Here is a 20,191-nt window from a genome sequence, read left to right on the forward strand (position 1 = left end):
GGGCGATGTTATGGAGGTGGAAATAGGCAGTCGTAGTTATGCCGTGGATATGTGATCAGAAGCTCATTTCCAGGTCAAATATGACACCAAGGTTGCGAGCAGTGTGGTTCAGCTTCAGACAGATGCTAGGGAGAGAGATGGAGTCAGTGGCTCGGGAATGGAGTTTGTGGCAGGGACCGAAAACAATGGCTTCGGTCTTCCCAATATTTAATTGGAGAAAATTTCTGCTCATCCAGAACTGGATGTCAGACAATTTAGAGACCGCGGAGGGGTCAAGAGAAGTGGTAGTGAGGTAAAGCTGGGTGTCATCAGCGTACATGTGGAAACTGATGCTGTGTTTTCGGATGATGTCGCCAAGGGGCAGCATGTAGATGAGAAATAGGAGGGGGCCAAGGATAGATCTTTGGGCGACATCAGAGGTAACGATGCGGGAGTGGGAAGAGAAGCCATTGCAAGTGATTCTCTGGCTACGATTAGATAGATAAGAATGGAACCAGGCGAGTGCAGTTCCACCCAGCTGGATGACGGTGGAGAGGCATTGGAGGAGAATGGAGTGGTCAGCTGTGTCAAAGGCTACAGGCAAGTCAAGAAGGATGAGGAGGGATAGTTTACCTTTGTCACTGTCACAAAGGATGTCATTTGTGACTTTGATGAAAGCCGTTTCGGTACTGTGGCAGGGGCGGAAACCTGATTGAGGAAAGGGAGGTTGCAGATGAGGTGGTAGTTTGCCAGGACAAAGGGGTCAAGGGCTGTTTTTTTGAGGAGAGAGGGTGATGACAGCAGATTTGAGAGAGAGGGAGACAGTGCCTGAGGAGAGAGAACCGTTAACAATGTCAGCTAACATGGGAGCCAGAAAAGGAATTTGGGTGGTCAGCAGTTTGGTGGGAATAGGGTCGAGGGAGCAGGAAGTGGGTCTCATGGACATGATGAGTGTGGAGAGGTCATGAGAGGAGATCGGAGAGAAACTGGAGAAAGATGCAAGTTCAAGGCTAGGGCAGGTGGGAGGAAGTGGGCTAGCGGAAGGAAGGGAATTGGCAGAGGCAGCTGAACAGATGGTCGCAATCTTAGAGACAAAGAAGTCCATGAGCTCCTCACACTTGCTGTTGGAGGTGAGGCGGAGGAGGCAGGGGAGAGGGGTTTAAGAAGATGGTTAGCAGTAGAGAATAGAAGCTGGGGTTTAACTTTGCATTCCAGAATGATTCTGGAATTGTGAGAAGATATGTGGTAGATGATGTTATTGTCCACAGCCCCACCCATCTTGTGGCTCTTAAAACCAATGCTGTGGCTTAATGTTGACTACTCCCCCACTCTTGGTTGCCATATTTCATGGCTACTTTTTTCCCAACCATGGCCAAACCTCCAACCTAATGCCTGCTCTCCCATTATGCGGCTGCCACTACATTGCCTACAGTGACCAGACCCTGAGCCCTAATCTCTGGTCTTCAACTTTGAACCCAGAGGTCCCCAGCCAGAGTCTCAAAATCTGCATTCCCTAAAGCTCCTTTAGGGGGTTTCAGTATTTTTAAAATAGCAATGATTAGAATGCACCTGCAGGACAGTGGGCATGGGGGTGGGGGGTGGTGTATGTGTAGTCTCGACGCTAAGGAGGATTGGTGAAACTCAGCAAATAATCAACATTATCTCGATCAATAGAAGAGATCATTTAGGAACTTCCCCTCCCCCCAATTGGATGATCCCAATGCTGCTGTTCCCTGCCCCCACTGCGACTGGACACCAAGGGGGTGATTTTCCCATTGGAGGCGGGTTTCGGTTTGGGCGGGTTCCAAACCTGCCTCCACTATCAGGTGGGAAAAATTTGCGTTTTTCCCCTAATTGGCCTGTTAATTTCAGAGGTGTGGGTTCCCCTGGGCCAATTAGTCTTTTGGGACTGAAACTCGCCACTGCTGATGTCACTTATCCAGCTTCATTTAAGGGCTGCTTGCTGCCTTGGCTCATTCCACTGGCTTTTGGTCGATGTTGCACCACCTCCAAACTTTTATCTCATTGAAGAATGGCCAGCTCCAAGGCAAGGGGCTCCCCGAGGTTCTCGGATGAGGTGCTGGGTATCCTGGTTGAGGGGGTGAGAGCTAGCAGGGAGGTGCTCTTCCCCTCATCTGGGAGGAAGAGGCCTCCCAAAGAAACCAAGGCTGTCTGGGTCCAGCTGGCAAGAGATATAACCCTTCGCAGAGAACAAGGAAGTGGGGGCTCTGCTCCTAAGTGCTCACATTTGCATGTCACTGCGTAGCCCTCGGTCAAAGCCCCACCAGAGTCTGCACCCAACTGAGATGGGCGTCTCAGCCTCTACACTGCCGTAGGATGAGCAGATGTTTGGCGAAGCCTCACAGGCTCGGAAACCCAGAGGACACCTGCCAAAGGTGTCGAAGCAGGACCAGCATGAAAGTGAACAAGGCCTTGGTGAGACCACACCTTGAGTATTGTGTGCAGTTTTGGTCGCCTTATCGGAGGAAGGATTTTCTTGCCATGGAGGGAGTGCAGCGAAGATTCACCAGACTGGTACCTGGGATGACAGGAATGATGTATGAGGAGAGATTGGGTTGATTGGGCTTATATTCATTGAAGTTTAGAAGAATGAGAGGGGATCTCATTGAAATTTATAAAATTCTAACAGGACTAAACAGACTAGATGCAGGAAGGATGTTCCCAATGGCGGGGGAGTCCAGAACCAGGGGTCACAGTCTAAAGATGAGGGGTAAGCCATTTAGGACAGATGAGGAATTTCTTCACCCAGAGTGGTGAACCTGTGGAATTCTCTACCACAAAAGGCAGTTGAGGCCAATTCATTAAATATGTTCAAGAAGGAGTTAGATATATTTCTTAAGGCTAAAGGGATCAAGGGATATGGGGAGAAAGAAGGGACAGGGTACTGAATTTCGATGATCATCCATGATCACATTAAATGGCGGAGCAGGCTCGAGGGACCGAATGGCCTACTCCTGCTCCTATCTTCTATGTTTCTATGTAACAAGGGGCCTCCACTGCTGCTGAAGCCACAGGGGGAGCACCACGTAGGAGCATGCGTAAGAGAAAAATAAAGCACCTTTAGTCACAGGGGTACCACTTGGGTGATTGTTTCTGTTTATTGATGAAATGCCATCCCTGTGTGAATGTATTAAAATGAGGTGATGGCAAACTGCTGGCGTGATGGCATCTGTTATTTTGACTTAAGCAGCTCCACATTGCGAGCTCCGCGACACTTGCGTGGCCAGGTTGGTGGTCAGAGTGAAAGGAGGCCCGAGGGTCATGTCCATTGTCTATCATGTGTTAAGAAGGAGCCAAGCACAGGTGCCACAATTGGCAACCTATGCAAATCTGGCCAGGATGAGTGCATCCCTTGCATCACGGGCAGCCATGTGTTCGCGTGCTGCCGTTGCTGCTGGTAGATGCGCCGCCACTCGGTCCTCCTCCTCCTCCTCATCTGAGGAGGCTATGAACTGAGCCACTTGCTCATCAGGAAGCTGCAAGCCACGATACTGTACCATGTTGTGCAGTGCACAGCAGACCATGACCATTCTGGAGACCCTGGCTGCTGAATACTGCAGGGCTCCACCTGATCTGTCAAGGCATCAGAATCACATCTTCAGCAAACCAAAGGCCTGCTCGATGATGGACCTGGTCGATATTTGGCTGGCATTGTAACGCTCCTCAGCCTCGTTAGCTGGCCTCCTGATTGGCGTTATTAGCCACTTCTTCAGGGGGTAGCCCTTGTCAACAAGGAGCCATCTGTTAAGTTGGTTTGGCAGATTGAAGAGTGGAGGAACACTAGAGTTCTGCAGGATGAACGAGTCATGGCAACTAGCACAGAAATTGGCACAAACATGCAAAATCTCCTTCTTGTGGTTACACACCAGCTGTACATTGAGGGAGTGGAAGCCCTTGCGGTTGACAAAGATAGCTGGGTTGTGATGGGGTGCCCTAAGGGCCACATGTGTGCAGTCTATGATGCCCTGCACCATTGGCAAGCCTGCCATATGTGCAAAGCCAACTGAACGTGCGGTTACACTTGCTTGATCCCTTGAGAAGTGGATGTAATTGTGCTCCTTTGCGAAAAGGGCATTGGTAACCTGCGTGATGCAACTGTGGGCGGCCGACTGGGAGATGCCGCTGATGTCTGCTGATGATCCCTGGAAGGAGCCTGAGGCAAAAAAGTTGAGTGCGGTGATGACTTTGACAGCCACTAGTAAGGGGTGTCCACCCACTCTGGGCTCCAGGTGTTGGGTGCAGCACTGCGCAGATGTCTCCGACAACTTCTCACAAAACTCTCAGCCTCCTTTGGCACTGCTGCTCACTCATGTTGAGGTAGCTCATCCTCTGTCTGTAAACCCTGAGAGGGGAGTATCTCCTGTGGCAATGTGCTGCCATGCGCTGGTGCCTTCTGCCCTGTGCAGCATCAGTTGGGTGAGCAGGAGGTTGGGGCTTCTGTTCCTAATGCTGCTGAGCTGCCTGGTTCTGCTGCTGCCGTGGCTGCTCCTCATCCGAATCTGAGGTCCATGGTGAAATGAAATAAATGGTTCCCACGCTGCTGGCAGGTACCTCCGTTGGGGAAGCGCTCAGTCAAAGCAGGGAGAGGGTCTTCCAAGGAGGTCCCACAGTTGAGAGATAGAAGCTGCAGCACCTCCGACTTCGGTAGGCCTGCTAAAAGTGCTGAAAGACCAGTGGAACAAAAGTTCTGCCACCTGCAACTGCTCCCTGATGAAAGCTCCGTTTTAATGGTGGAGCTGCAGCTGTGAGGAGGCCACCCACTTGTCAACCTGCCAGGATCAGCTGGCATGATTCAGGAGGGTCGTGCAACATGTGCAAAATGTGGCAAAATAACAAAGGCCTGTCAAACTAGGATTATAGTGGCCCTTAATGACTATTTAAGGGTCTTAACTACCTCTCCCGACTGATGGAGGCGGGACTGAATCGCACCCATCAAACCCACCTCTGGCAAAATTGTGCGGAAAAGGGTTGGAGGCGGGTTCCTAACCCGCGCTCACTTTTTGCGATTTTCCCAACTGCCCCGCCTCCTTGGGGCTGGGAAAATCGCAGCCTAGTCCTGCTTCCAGGTCACTACTGGGAAACCCTTTCAAGAAATTTCTGCCACCCCGGGACCAGCTGCAGCAACCATATTGTGACTAGACCTCACCCTCTCTACGCAGCCATGCCTTAATCTATTACCTCCTGCTATCTCTCACTGAGGGGGTTTTAGGAACAGGAAATGCCCATTAGGCCTAAATATTCTCTTCCTGATTTTCAGAGATCAAACCCACCTACCGGACTTCTCAACATATCTCTCAATTTTTTATCTCGTGAAATGCATAGGACGTAGCATTTATTGAATTTAAATATCATTAACGTACCACATGTTTCTGGGTTTTCATCCGAATTGTCTCCACAGTCATCCTCTCCATCACACAGCCATGATAGAAGCTTACAAAGTGTATTGTTGCATTGGAATTCATCTATGTTGCAGGTTGTTTTCACTAGAAAACAGAAGTATTAAACAATCTGATTTTCAAATTCATATAACAAATATAGTATGTATGGAATCATCAATGTTAACACAGACGTCAATTAAAGGACAAATGATTCATTGGACTCATTCATTTATGGAACTATTTTAGTCTCTTCCATTTTCATGCAGTAATTTATCTGCCAGCCAGAAGTGTTTGCTCTTAATGGAGAGTTCCTTGCTTTTTTTTATAACATTAACTTGAACAAGAAACAAATATGACATGTTCAATATCTTTACATAACAGACTGTAATTTTGTTGAAGCAGTAATGAAAAAAAAAGCTTTGTGTCACATTCAGTTACTTGTATACACAAGCCTTTGTTTTAGCTTGGGGCGGGAATAGGGTGAGTGGTGGTGAGGCAAGCTCCAAATCCCCCTGACCTCGGCGGTGAGGGCCGGGAGATTTTAACTCCCGGGACTCATTTGCATGCCCACTGTCAGTTCTCTCCTTGTAACCTGTAGAAAGTATAAGCTGGCCGGCAGGCGGGAGCAGAATGTCGAGAAGCTTGGGCCCCCGCCTGCTAACTTCACCTGGCAGTGAAGCCGTAATGGCTTCCCTATGCAGGCCATTGGTTAAAATAGCAGTCGTGCCCCAATGACATCATCAGAGCCCTATCTGCATGTTTAAAAAAGGACCCCGGCAGTTTCCAGTGGGTGTCTGTACTGCCTGCTCAGAAGAGCAGTTTAAAATTGAAGTCGGCAGGAAGGGAGCGGGTCATCAGCAAGTAAGTCTTTTGGCTGATCTTAATTGCCCATCTGCCTGGTTTTCGCCAGGTGGGCAGGGTTAAAATTGCCCCTACAGATTCCTTAAAATGCCTTTTCTCAGCAATTTTCCCCAAAGACTTCAACTTCCATTCGCGCACTGCAAACACATTGGCCCAGAACTTGGTGTCGGGGGCTTGCCGCGCGTGCAAGCCCCCGATGTGCGCTCACCCGGCGCGCCGACATCTGAAACCTGGCCCGCAGTGAATTTCCTTTCAGTGGCCAGGTTCTGATGTCGGCGCGCTGTGCTAACCTGACCCAGCGGCGTAGTTAGTGCGATGTGCCGGCTGGGATCAGGTGAGCACTGTTCAGCCAATCAGGGGAGGGGAAACTTCATTCATAAGTTTGAGAGTAAGAACTGTCAAACTCATGAGAAGTACTGCACCCCAAAACACTACTTAAACTTTAAATAACATTTTTTAAAAGCATCCCAATCATTAAAGTATAAATAAGTTTAAAAAAATAATTTAAACAATAATTTTTTTTTTGAAAAAAATAAATTTTTAATAAAAAGGGTCTAAAACGAAAATTACCTTATTGTAGATTCTTTAAAATAATAAATCTGTGGAAAAAAAATTCTAAATTGCACTAAAACACCACTTACCCGTAAAAATAAATACTTATGTGTGCTTTTTACAAGCGTAAAGACCGGAGGCCTTTACACATGCGCAAATCCCCTAAAACAGGGGAAATCCAAGACGCACGCGCTGCCCCCTACAGCGCACGCGCTAGCCTCTTCACCTCTTGGGTTAGAGGAGAGGAAATGCCGGTTTTCAGCGCATGCGCTGTGCATGCTGAAAACCGGCATTTCCTCCGGCCAGACGCGTGAGTACCCCTTCCGTACTCTCGCGTTTGGGGAGGAATTTCTGCCCCATTGCCTTGTTGGGAGAGGTTTTGCTGAATATCTTATATAACTCTGTAAATTTGGATCCTTGCGTTCTAAACTTTGGGGTGGGTGCCTGGCACTTGTCTGGCGTGAACGTTACTTGCCACTTATCAGCCCAAGCCTGAATGTCGTCCCAGTTTTGCTGCATGCGGGCATAGACTGCTTCATTATCTGAGGAGTTGCAAATGGAACGGAACACTGTGCAATCATCAGCGAACATCCCTACTTCTGACCTTATGATGAAGGGAAGGTCGTTGATGAAGCAGCTGAAGATGGTTGGGCCTAGGACATTGCCCTGAGGAACTCCTGCAGCGATGTCCTGGGGCTGAGATGATTGGCCTCCAACAACCACAACCATCTTCCTTCATGCTAGGTATGACTCCAGCCAGTGGAGACTTTTTCCCCTGACTCCCATTGACTTCAGTTTTGCTAGGGCTCTTTGATGCCACATTCGATCAAATGCTGCCTTAATGTCAAGGGCAGTCACTGTCACCTCACCTCTGGAATTTAGCTCTTTTGTCCATGTTTGGACCAATGCTATAATGTGGTCTGGAGCTGAGTGGTCCTGGCAGAACCCAAACTGAGCATTGGTGAGCAGGTTATTGGTGAGTAAGTGCTGCTTGTTGGCACTGTCAACAACACCTTCCATCACTTTGCTGATGATTGAGAGTAAACTGATGGGGCAGTAATTGGCCGGATTGGAATTGTCCTGTGTTTTGTGAACAGGACATACCTGGGCAGTTTTCCACATTGTCATGTAGATGCCAGTGTTGTAGCTGTACTAGTACAGCTTGGCTAGAGGCGCGGCTAGTTCTGGAGCACAAGTCTTCAGCACAACAGCCGGGATATTGTTGGGGCCCATAGCCTTTACTGTATCCAGTGCGCTCAGCCGTTTCCTGATATCACGTGGAGTGAATGGAATTGGCTGAAGACTGGCTTCTGTAATGGTGGGAACCTCAGGAGGAGGCCAAGATGAATCATCCACTCAGTACTTCTGGCTGAAAATGGTTGCAAACACTTCAGCCTTGCTTTTTGCACTCATGTGCTGGGCTCCGCCATCATTGAGAATGGAAATGTTCATTGAGCCTCCTCCTCCCATTAGTAGTTTAATTGTCCACCACCATTCATGACTGGATGTGGCAGGACTGCAGAGCTTTGATCTGATCCGTTGATTGTGGGATCACTTAGCTCTGTCTATAGCATGCTGCTTCCATTGTTTAGCATGCATGTAGTCCTGTGTTGCAACTTCCCCAGGTTGGCACCTCATTTTTAGGTACACCTGGTGCTGCTCCTGGCATGCTCTTCTACACTCCTCATTGAACCAGGGTTAGTCCCCTGGCTTGATGTTAATGGTAGAATGAGGGATATGCTGAGCTATGAGGTTACAGATTGTGGTGGAATACAATTCTGCTGCTGCTAATGGCCCATGGCGCCTCATGGATGCCCAGTTTTGAGCTGCTAGATCTGTTCTGAATCTATCCTATTTAGCACGGTGGTCGTGCCACACAACACACTGGAGGGTGTCCTCAGTGTGAAGATGCCTGTAATGGACATCTTTGTAATACAAACTATGTGGACCTTGTTATAGAATCTATTACCAATTTTGCCATCCAATTCCTTCAACAACTGAATAATGAAAAATACTGCGTACTTATTGCTTTCATCTTGGTCTCATTGCTAAATGTTCCATGCTTGAATCTCTCCATGTTTGAATTGTTGAAATAGCCCAAAAATCAAAGTCACAAATTACATTCTCTGTGGCCGAGGAACATTATCTCTGCAGCCTTCTGACATGGTCGACTACACAATCCTCCACCAAACCGACTCCTACATTGTCCAGCTCAGTAGAACTGGCTTTTCTTGGTTCCATTCTTACCTATATAATTGTACCCAGAGTATCTCCAGCGATGGCTTCTCTATCCACTCCTGCACCATTACCTCTAGAATTTCCCCAAGGAGCTATCCATCATCTGCTCCTCTTCCTCATCTACATGCTGCCCCTTGGAAACCTCATCCGCCAACATGGGTTTACCTTCCTCATGTACACAGATGACACTCAATTCTACCTCTCCACCACCACCCTTGACACTCTACAAGGTTTGTGTGGTCAAACCGCTTGTCTGATACCCAGTCCTTGATGAGGCACAATTTCCTCCACTTAAACATTGGGAAGATCGAAACCAAATTGGCCCTGATTTTAACTCCAGGTGGATTTCCCGCTCAGGCCTGAGTTAAAATTACAGTCGGATTGTGAAGGAATAAGCAATATACCTATTCAGAAAAATACACCATTCTATAAAAGAATTCTGACTTTATTAAAACATGACAAACTGGGTTTGAAAATATAAAAACCTAACAATGGAGAAGCTGTAAACAGCATGCAGGCTATTGAGATAAGATAAGTTATTGACACTGAATCAATAACCTTGTTGAAATAGGAGGTTGGAGATTCCTGAAAGTCTGAAGCCTTGGAAAGAACACAACGGTATACCCTGTTAAGATGTCTTAAACCAACACTTCGGAAAGAAACACATAAATTAAAGAAACATATGCCTTTGTGAAAATGATACCAAATGAAACACGGGAGACACGAGTCTGTGTTACAACCAGTTGAGGTAACTAAGAAGACAATGGGGTCGATTTTCCCGAAGCTGTCGGGAAGAAGGCGGGACTACAACTTTCGGGTTTTTGACCCGCCTACTTCGACGTCCGGCCAATCCGCGCGATTTTCCCTTGATTGACCTTGTTGAGCCTGCCCAGTGGGCTCAGCAGGCCAATTAAGGGCCACCCGGCAACAGGTGACGTCACAGATTGCAATTTCATCTGTCAAGAGTTCAAGCTGTGAAACACTGACAGTCTGAGTTCTAACCTGAGTCCTTCTGCACAGACTCAGTTAGAACTCTCAGCAGCACTCAAAGCTGAAGGCTGTCACTTTTCGCAGATTGCAGCCATTCAGCTTTAAGTGCCGGCTGAGTGATGGGCTCCCGACGCCTGCAGGAAGAAAGGCTGCTAAGGTAAATACAGGTAAGTAAAAGTTCTTTACACACTTTAGACACACCAAACACAGTTACCTTTGCACTCATGCACCAATCACTCACCTGAGCACCAACATCGCGACCCCTCCAACTCCTTCAACCCGACGGCCCGCCTGCTCTAACCTGGCGTGGTTTGGAGCCGTCGGGAAACCCACACGAAACCCCTCAAAATAGGGATTAGGCTAAAAACTGCCTGTTAACTACCTGTTAACAGACAGTTAATTGGCACTAATCCCTTCCCGCCTGAGGTCGGCGGGTCCCATTGCGGGGCAGGTACCCGCCGCCTCTGAAAGTTGCATGGAGCGGGGTTTTGGGCGGGATGGTGTCGGGACCCCCAAATTCGGGATTTCCCCCCCCCCCACACGCCTGAAACCCCGCCTGACGGCTCCACGAAAATCGACCCCAATGGTGCACCTGGTTGAGGTGTTTTTAATTTACACGTAGTAAAAAGACATAAACAGAAGACTTTGGTAAGAATGACATCAAATAGATGCACCTGCTCCACACCGTTTTTATGATAAGCTTCGAACACCTAAGGGTAGAGACATAATTCTTAATGCTACAAGCTGATCTAACTGTAAAAATAGCAGGGGTTAACAGAAAAATGACTAGAGATAATTAGCTTACATCAGCAGAAAACTTCAAAGGAAATACCACTGCAAAAAGGTATAAAAATTGAAATTTCAAATGGGATGATAGATTCGCTGTAAAGGGGCAAAGCGATTCTCAGGCTTCAGAGGCAAGGTCTGTAAGTCTTCACATAGTACTTCTGTATCAAACTCGCAAACTCAATCTCTGTACACTCTTTGGTGAGGAGTTGCAGAATTCTGGGGGAGTTTTCCGAACCCTCATAATATCCAGAATGTTACAGTCTAGCTAAACTTATTAAAAGTGCTATCTGGAGGACGGTAACATCTTCAGGTTGTTCCTTTCCTTTAGGGAGAGATAGTCTGGGCCTTTATACCCAATTAAGCATCTTTACGATTCGGCTGCATCAAACTTTAGTTGAAAGTGAACGTTTGGGGAATACACCTGATCCGGGGTAGCCCTAAAGGGGCTAGGACTAGTAATAATCCTTTCAGGATCTCAATGATGCCATTGGGCCACAACATGTATGTATAAAGAAGGACCCTGTTGGCTCCGGGCGTGTGTCCATGCTGCCTGCTCAGGAGAGCAGGTTAAAATTGCAGATGTTGTGCTCAAGGCAGCTTTCGGACAAGTAAGAGCCAGGGCGATTTTAACTGTCCACCTGCCAGGTTTCTGCTGAGCAAGTAGGGTTAAAATTGCCCACAATTGTCTTCTGCCTCTGCCACAAACTCCAGGTCACTGTCACAGGTTGAACCAGACTTTTCTCAACCTTGCTGTGCTATTCAACCCCAAGCTGAGCTTTTAGCCCCATATTCTTTCCATCACAAAGACCACCTATCTCCATTCTGCCAGCAAAAAATAGGGCTATTTTGCCTCTCAAGCTTTACTATTAATTCTAAGAATCTGGTTGTATTGTTGCACTGTGTGTTCTTTTTGAGATTGAGACCTTTTATCGAGGGGGGAAAATGTTTATAATGCTGGCGATACATTTTTTGATACTGTTCCAAATCTTAGTTTGCATTAGGTGTTGGCACAATAGCCAATTTTGTAAAAAGTATGAAGTCAAGCCCATTTCTTTTTAACACAGTGAATGGTTCTGTTCTTCCTCGGTTTCCTTTTTTTGTAGTCTATCATCGTTGCTGTGAGTCTCCAGCCAGGATAAAAAGGATTGTGGAACTGCAGACCAGTCTGCAATTTGCTCAAATGGCTAGACTGAAGTGAGAATCTGCAAAGGTGGTTAGATAAGAAATAGCATCATCTAATCTGCCCACCAGTCAGTGTTAGCTCTTTTTTATGATTATCATATTTCACTGTTCAGCCCAAGTGAAATGTGACAAAACTCTTGCCGAAATTCCTCTGTGGGCTATTTTTAGTGCACTGGTTAACAGATGTATTTCAAATTCTGGTGTGCACTATTTAACAAAGTCATCAATCTTCCACATCGTTTTGTTGACACTGCAATGGTAACAATGCATGCATAATGGATTTGTATGGAAAATTCCTGTCAGCTTTTTTAACAAAGACATTACCCTGTTCAAAATAAATGAGTTTGTTTTATATTAGCTGGTTTTGTTATAATATTGTACAGCATGCTTTCAACCCTTTAAGATGTTCACAAGAACTTAGTGTGACCACATTAAACAGTGCACTAAAAAAACTGCACTGAAGAATTTAAACTCCCTCCTGTAGGTAGCAGACAATGAGAAACATCTGGCTCTGAAGACATTCAAACCTGTGATCATAAAACTATCAACCAAGGACCTACCATATGGCAACATAATTTATTGAGCTTAAAATGTTAAAGCATAGTCTTAAAATCCTGGCAATAAACAAGGTTCACTAATATAGTAATATATTCTGTTTAGGCACATATCATTCTAATGCAAGCTGAAAATTAAATGGATAACAATGTTAAGCTATTTCAGTTACCTTGTTCACAGTTTTCTTCATCACTGCCATCTAGACAATCAGCCTCTCCATCACAGTGCCACCTGACAGGAATACAGTGGCCATGCTTACACTGGAACTGGTCTTCTTTACATTTAATTACACAGTCTTTCTGTTAATATAAATCACATACAAGATTTAACTTAATAATGTTTGTCACCAATGGCATATGGCTAATTACAAAGGAGTCAAAAATTACTAAAGCATGTTGTTAATCATCTGCTGTAAATTCAGAAGCGACAACATTAAGGACAGATAAAATGTAGTCCTTTCTTTCCAATCAAGCAAAGCTGGCAAGAACAGTTGGTCATGCAGCAGCACAAAAACACAGTAATAAATAGTATTCGGTACACAATGAAATAAGAATGAGCAATTCACAATACATGTTTAAAAGTTCTGTATAGAAGCATTTACTTGTAGCAATATTCCCAACATATTTTCTACAGGAAACATGGTTATATAGCAAAGTAGAGACTACCAAGGACAATATATTTAATTTTAACACATCATTACATTTAACCACCTGCAATAATACAGGAGGTGATGGGACGTGAATCATTGTTTTAGTATATCTATTAAAGTCCAGCAGAATTCATAGTTTTTGATCTTCACACGGAATCACTAAAATCTCCTGTGCTTACAAATAGCTAATGGGTCCTTACTAAATTCTAGCGTTCAAAATCTTCATGATAAAGTTGTTTTTGCCAAGGTCACCACGGTTTATCCACCCAGGAAAACCTACATGCATAGCATCTGTCAGGGCTTTTGCCTCCATTTCCCTACCCAGAAGTCCACTCCATGGGGTAGAGCTTCCGATTTGGGTGCAATCAGTAATCCAGGGACGCAAAGTGCGCTCAAAATTGCGTTAGTTTTCGGAATTGAATTTTTTGCTCAAGTTTCTTCTTGAACTCATTTGCATATTGCCGAATGGAAAATCTTCCATGAACCAGCGCAATCGGGCAGCATTTCAGAACGTAATTTTTTTTGCATTAAAAAATATTCCTTGATATATTTGAGAGTAATAACCTGGTACAGTTTAATTAATACAGCTGAAAAGGGGTTTATCACTAAAAATAAGCATTTTTAATCAGAGTAACTCGATTTTAAATAATTGAAAATGTCCTTAAAACTATACAGAACCATTTACTGCTTTCATTGGTGTACAGTAGTCAGTTTCTTAGTAGATTAAATATTTAATATTTAAAAGCTTTTAGAAGGTGCCTATTAGTGCCCTTGCACCTAAAAAATAAAGCTTCACTTTAAGAGCATTCTCGAAGGCTCGTAAACGGGCGCAATTAGCAGAAAATCGCCATGTTGATTAATTCGATCAGGAGGTGTGACCAGTTTTGTGGGCGGGGCCAGCTTCCAGCGCGGTGCTTTCTTAAACCAGCGCAAAAGATCGCGGAAACTCGATTTGCGCTGAACATAACTTGCGCTTGAAATTCCGCGATCTCTCGGGTGATTAGCGCAATGAGTGCAACCTAGCGGAAACTCTACCCCATATATTCATCACATTTTGTACAAAGAAAATCTTTCTGTCATCAGGCCAATATTCGCCTTTTACCAGTTTGAACCTGTCTCTCCTTGTTCAACCTGAAGTAATCTTCTGGATTTACCTTTTGTATATCTGACTAATATATTTCTCCATGAGTTCCTTCTGAGTCAACTCCTTTGAAAGCTATAGAGTGCTCTCGTTTCTCCAATATTTCTTTATAAAGCAGCCTCAAGTTCTGCTTTGTATTACCTTCAGAGCCTGAACATTTCTCTTGTATCATGGTGATTGTACCCAGTACTCAAGTTGAGGTTTGACCAGAGCATTGTAAAGTTTTAACATGACATCTCTGAATTCTACTGTACAGTTTTAACAATGTAGTTCAGCATTCTATTTGTTTTGTCGATTGCTGTGCCACAGTGACTGGGAATGTCAAGTATCAAGTCTATTGCTAACTCTAAATCACTTTCAATTTCTCCCTCAGCTGTTTCAACACCATAAACAGAATAAATGTACTGCTGAATCTTTCTTCCAATGTGCAATAAATTATACTTAACTGCACTAAATTTCATCTATCACAGTTCCACCCACTTGTACATTTTATCCAGCTTATTTTGTAGTTCCCTGGTTGCTGCAGACTCAACAACCACCTTCCACTGCTTCAGTTTAATATTGCCGGTGAATTTGACCAAATTACTTAGGATCTAATCCAATAGTCACTGTTCAAATTAGAAACAGCAGAGTCCCAACAGTGGTCTTTGGAGCATTTCACTCAGCATTACTCCCCCACCCGAACATCACTCTGCTAACATATACTCTATTCTTCTTCCTTTTCAGGTTTTCCGCATATCTCCCTCTCTCTCTTTAAGATGTTCTGTAAAACCTACCTCTTTGACCAAGCCTTTGGTCATCTTCTTATGTGGCTCAGTGTCAAATTTTTCTTGATAATGCACCTGTGAAGCACCTTGGGACGTTTTACTATGTCAAAGGTGCGATATTAATTCAAGTTTTGTTGTTCCTGTGAATTACCACTACTTTAAGCTTGCATAGCAGCCTCTCATGTGGGGTTTTGTCAAGGCTTTCTGGAAGTCTAAGTACACCACATCAAAAGGCTTTGCACGGTCCACTTGGGACGCCAGTTCCTCAAAAAAACTTGTGGATGTTGATCAGACTGCCCTTCACTTTCTACTTTCTGAAGCCATGCTGTTTGCAGGTAGCTTGCATGTTTACTCCCGATAAATGATTCTATGGGTGAAACTTTCGGCAGGTGCGTAAAACGGGCGGGAGTGAATGACTTTAATGCAATTGGGCGTATAATGGCCAGCTGATCTGATACCACCTGTTTTTTTTTGCTGCCGCTGAGTGATTTCATCAGCTGGATAAATAATGTGAGTTATTTAGCCCAGTGACATTACCACTATGGGATGTGGGCATCGCTGGCAAGGCCAGCATTTATTGCCCATCCCTAATTGCCCTTGTGAAGGTGGTGGTAAGCTGCCTTCTTGAACCGCTGCAGTCCGTGTTTCGTAGCGGTTTGTTACAACTGAGTAGCTTGCTCGGCCATTTCAGAGGGCAGTTAAGAGTCAACCACATTGCCGTGGGTCTGGAGTCACATATAGGATAGACCAGGTAAGGACGGCAGATTTCCTTCCCTAAAGAACATTAGTGAACCAGATGGGTTTTTACGACAATCCAATCGTTTCATGGTCACCATTACTGATACTAGCTTTTTATTCCCGATTTATTTAATTAACTGAATTTAAATTCCCCAGCTGCCATGGTGGGATTTGAGCTCACATCTCTGGATCATTAGTTCAGGCCCCTGGATTACTAGCCCAGGCCTCTGGATTACTAGCCCAGTGACATTACCACTATGCTCCGTTCCTATATTGCAGCCCATGATATGACCTGTGAGATAGTGCACTGAAAACGGGAAACCAGTATAAATAAATGACAATAACATTGAATGCGTATATTCAGGATGCAAACCTTTTAACATCACAATGGAATTTTAATTAACTGTCAGAATTTTAACGTATTTTGTTAATGTAACATTGATTGGGGCTCTACGTTCAGAGATGTCATTGCTGTTGCCTAAATGGATACACAAAAGTAGGAGGTTTGGTAAACATGCCACTGGCATTTGCAGAAAGGGTCATACAGGTTCCTTTTACTGTTATCAGATGCAATAAAATCTTTAATTGTTGAAGACAACAAACATACCCTGACAGCACGGTGACATAAGAAACACAAATATTGATTCTAAATCCAGAAACTAGATGTTAGTCAAAGTCTAAAAATAATTACACAATACCCTGTACACTCAGCTCTCACTTTTAATAATGTTCTTACTAATATTATCAATCTATTTGTAAAGAAAATTCTTGATTCACAAACATATTCATTTTATGAATTGTGAAGCACAATCGAAGGGCAAACATTTTAAGTCTAGGATACATCTTTTGTTTTACTGTCGTAACACCTAGGCTTGGGCTGAACTTACCAGTGATTTTTCAGGCAGATTTGAATTTGTTTCTTAATAAAAATATACCAAATCAGCCTGGCTAAATTGCCCAAAATGATTAGGCCTCAACAGAGCCGGGACCAATATTCTCGCAGGGAGGTTTGCTAGTGCTGTTGGGGAGGGTTTAAACTAGCTTGGCAGGGGGATGGGCACCAGCATGTAGGAGCAGAAAAGAGGAATAAGGTGCATAAAAGAGTGGGTGTGTTGGATAGTACTAGAGAAGATAGTACTAGAGGCAGTAGTAGTACCATATTAGATAGGAGCAGACTAAGAAAGACTACGAAAAATTCAAAAATTGGTTTAGAATGTATGTATTTAAATGCACAAGGTGTGGTGAATAAGGTTGGTGAGCTACAAGCTCAATTAGCTGTGTGGCAATATGATGTGGCAATAATGGAAATGTGGCTTAAAAGCAGTGAGGACTGGGCACTTAATATTCAAGGGTACAAGGTGTTCAGAAAAGATAGGGAAGGAAAAAAGGGAGGTGGGGTGGCAGTGCTGATCAAGCAAGACATTGTAGTGTTGGAAAGGGAGGATGTTCTTGAGGGGACAAGGACAGAATCCATTTGGTTAGAGTTGAGGAGCAAAAAGGGTATGATCACACTATTGGGGGTATTCTATAGGCCCCCAAATAGTGAGAGGGAGGTAGAGGAGCAAATCTGCAGGGAAATCACAGAGATATGCAAGAGGGACGTTAATTACCCAAGTATCGATTGGGATAATGCTAGGGTAAAGGGAAAGGAGGGGGAGGAATTTCTGAAATGTGTTCAGGAGAATTTCCTTGACCAATATGTTCTTGGCCCAACTAGAAGGAGTCATTGCTGGATCTGGTGCTGGGGAATGAGGTCTGCCAGGTCGACCAAGTGTCTGTGGGAGAACACTTGGGTATGAGTGATCATCATATCACAAGATTTAGATTAGCAATAGAGAGGAGCAAGGAACAATCTAGAGTGGAACTTCTAAACTGGAATAGGGCTAACTTCAATGGGATGCAAAAGGATCTAGCCAGGATAAAATGACTGACAGGAAAAACTGTAATGGAACAATGGGTAATCTTTTAAGGAGGAGATGTTCCAAGTACAGGCTAGGTACATTCTAACAAGAGGGAATTGTAAGGGAACCAAAGCAAGGGCTCCTTGGATGACGAGGGAGATAGAGAAGATGATGAAACAAAGAGGGTGTATGATGCATGTCAGGTGAATTCTTCAAGGGAGAACCAGACCAAATGCAATAAGTTGAGAGGGGATGTGAAGATGAAAATAAGATTGGCAAAGAGAGAATATGAGAGTAGAATGATGGTTAACATAAAAGGGAACCCAAAAATCTTCTACCCGCATGTAAACAGTAAGTGGGTAGTAAGAGGTGGGGTGAAGCCTATTATAGAGACAAAGAAGGTGATGTAAGCTTAGAGGCGCAGGGCAAGGCGAGAATACTTAATGAGTACTTTTTATCAGTGTTTACTAAGGAGGTGGATGCTTACAAAATATCGGTAGAAGTAGAAAAGGTAGAAGCAATGGAAGGGGTAAAAATTGATAGACAGGATGTACTAGAAAGTCTGGATATGCTTAGAGTGGATAAGTTGCCTGGTCCAGATGGCTTGCATCCCAGGTTGCAAAGGAAATTGGGTGAGGAGATAGCGGAAGGGCTTGCCATAATTTTCCAAACTTCCCCTAGATGCGGGAGAGGTGCCTGAGGATTGGAAAGTGGCAAATGTGACACCATTGTTCAAGAAAGGGTGTAAGGACAATCCTAGTAACTACAGTTTAACATCAGTGGTCGGTAAAGTTTTAGAAACAATAATTAAGGAAAAAATTAACGGGCACTTGGAGAGGTTTAAGCTAATTAAGGAGAGCCAACACGGATTTCTTAAAGGCAGATCGTGTTTGACTAAGCTAATTGAATTTTTTCATGAAGTAACATAGAAGAAACATAGAAAATAGGAGCAGGAGTAGGCCATTTGGCCCCTCGAGCCTGCTCCGCCATTCAATGCGATCATGGCTGATCATCCAAATTCAGTACCCTGTCCCTGCTTTCTTCCCATATCCCTTGATCCCCTTAGCCTTAAGAAATATATCTAACTCCTTCTTGAATATAACTGGGAGGATTGATTAAGGGAATGCAATGGATGTTGTCTACATGGATTTTCAGAAGGCGTTTGATAAAGTACCACACAGAAGACTGGTTAACAAAATTGAGGCTCATGGAATAGGTGGGTCAGTGGCTGCTTGGACAAGAAATTGGCTTAAGGACAGAAAACAGCGAGTTGTGGTAAATGGCTGTTTTTCAGACTGGAGGATGGTAGACAGTGGTGTTCCGTAAGGGTCAGTGCTGGGGCCACTGCTTTTTTTGATATATATAAATGACCTGGATATTGGAATACAGAGTAGAATTTCTAAATTTGCCGATGACACCAAACTTGGGGATGTGGCAAACAGTGATAATGATACCAACCGACTGCAACAGGACATAGAAAGGCTAGCAGAATGGGCAGATGGAATTTAATACAGAGAAGTGTGAGGTGATGCATTTTGGCAGAAGGAACAGGGAGAGGCAATATACACTTAATGGCACAGTTTTAAAGAGTGTGCAGGGGCAGAGGGAACTGGGAGTTAATGTGCATAGGTCCCTGAAGGTGGCAGGACATATTGAGAGAGTGGTTAGCAAAGCATATGGGATCTTGGGCTTCATAAATAGAGGTATTGAGTACAAAAGTAGAGAAGTTATGCTGAACCTTTATAAAGCGCTGGTTAGGGCACAACTGGAGTATTGCGTCCAGTTCTGGTCAACACACTTTAGGAAGGATGTGAAGGCCCTTGAGAGGGTGCAGAGGAGATTTACCAGAATGATTCCAGGGATAGGGGATCTTAGCTACAAGAACAGTTTGGAGAAGCTGGATTTGTTTTCAGTAGAGCAAAGGAAGTTGAGGGGTGATTTGATCGAGGTGTACAAGATTATGACGGGTTTGGGTAGGCTAGATGGGGAAAGGCTGTTCCCACTAGTTGATGGTACAAGGACTAGGGGACACAGATTTAAGGTTTTGGGCAAGAGATACAGGGGGGTGTGAGGAAAAACATTTTGCGCAGCGAGTGGTGCAGACCTGGAATTCGCTGCCGACGGAAGTGGTGGAAGCGGAGACACTCAATGTTTTCAAGGGGAGACTGGATAGGCACTTGAGGGAAATAAACTTGCGGGGGAATGGGACTGATTGGATTGCTCTACAGAGAGCCAGCATGGACACGATGGGCCGAATGGCTTCCTTCTGTGCCGTTATGACTCTATGGGGAAAAATTGTAGCGCCCTGAAAAATTAGCACCCCGTGACCGAAATTTACTGGTAGCGTCCCAAGAGGGAAGCAGGGTGATACTGGCAGCACCCCGCCTCCCCCTTGGGGCGCTGCGAGTGAATATCGCGGTGCTACGTGCTGCAGCGCCACGGCATTGCAG

General features: G+C 44.8%; 1 protein-coding gene across 1 annotated transcript in view; it reads right to left on the reverse strand.

Annotated features, from left to right (window-relative positions):
- The window catches only part of LOC147120556 (low-density lipoprotein receptor-related protein 1-like), a 2,135,446-nt gene that overhangs the window by 138,701 nt on the left and 1,976,554 nt on the right, over window positions 1–20,191 (reverse strand). Inside the window, exons 70-71 of the mRNA XM_085986655.1 lie at window positions 12,715–12,844; window positions 5,361–5,483 (exon numbers count right to left, since the gene is read on the reverse strand). Coding sequence (XP_085842781.1) covers window positions 5,361–5,483; window positions 12,715–12,844 — 253 coding nt within the window. The remainder of the gene's footprint in view (window positions 1–5,360; window positions 5,484–12,714; window positions 12,845–20,191) is intronic.

The sequence above is a fragment of the Somniosus microcephalus genome, chromosome 4 (assembly GCF_052327205.1).
Source record: "Somniosus microcephalus isolate GS21.2 chromosome 4, FLI_Smic_1.0, whole genome shotgun sequence".
Classification (NCBI taxonomy): domain Eukaryota; kingdom Metazoa; phylum Chordata; class Chondrichthyes; order Squaliformes; family Somniosidae; genus Somniosus; species Somniosus microcephalus.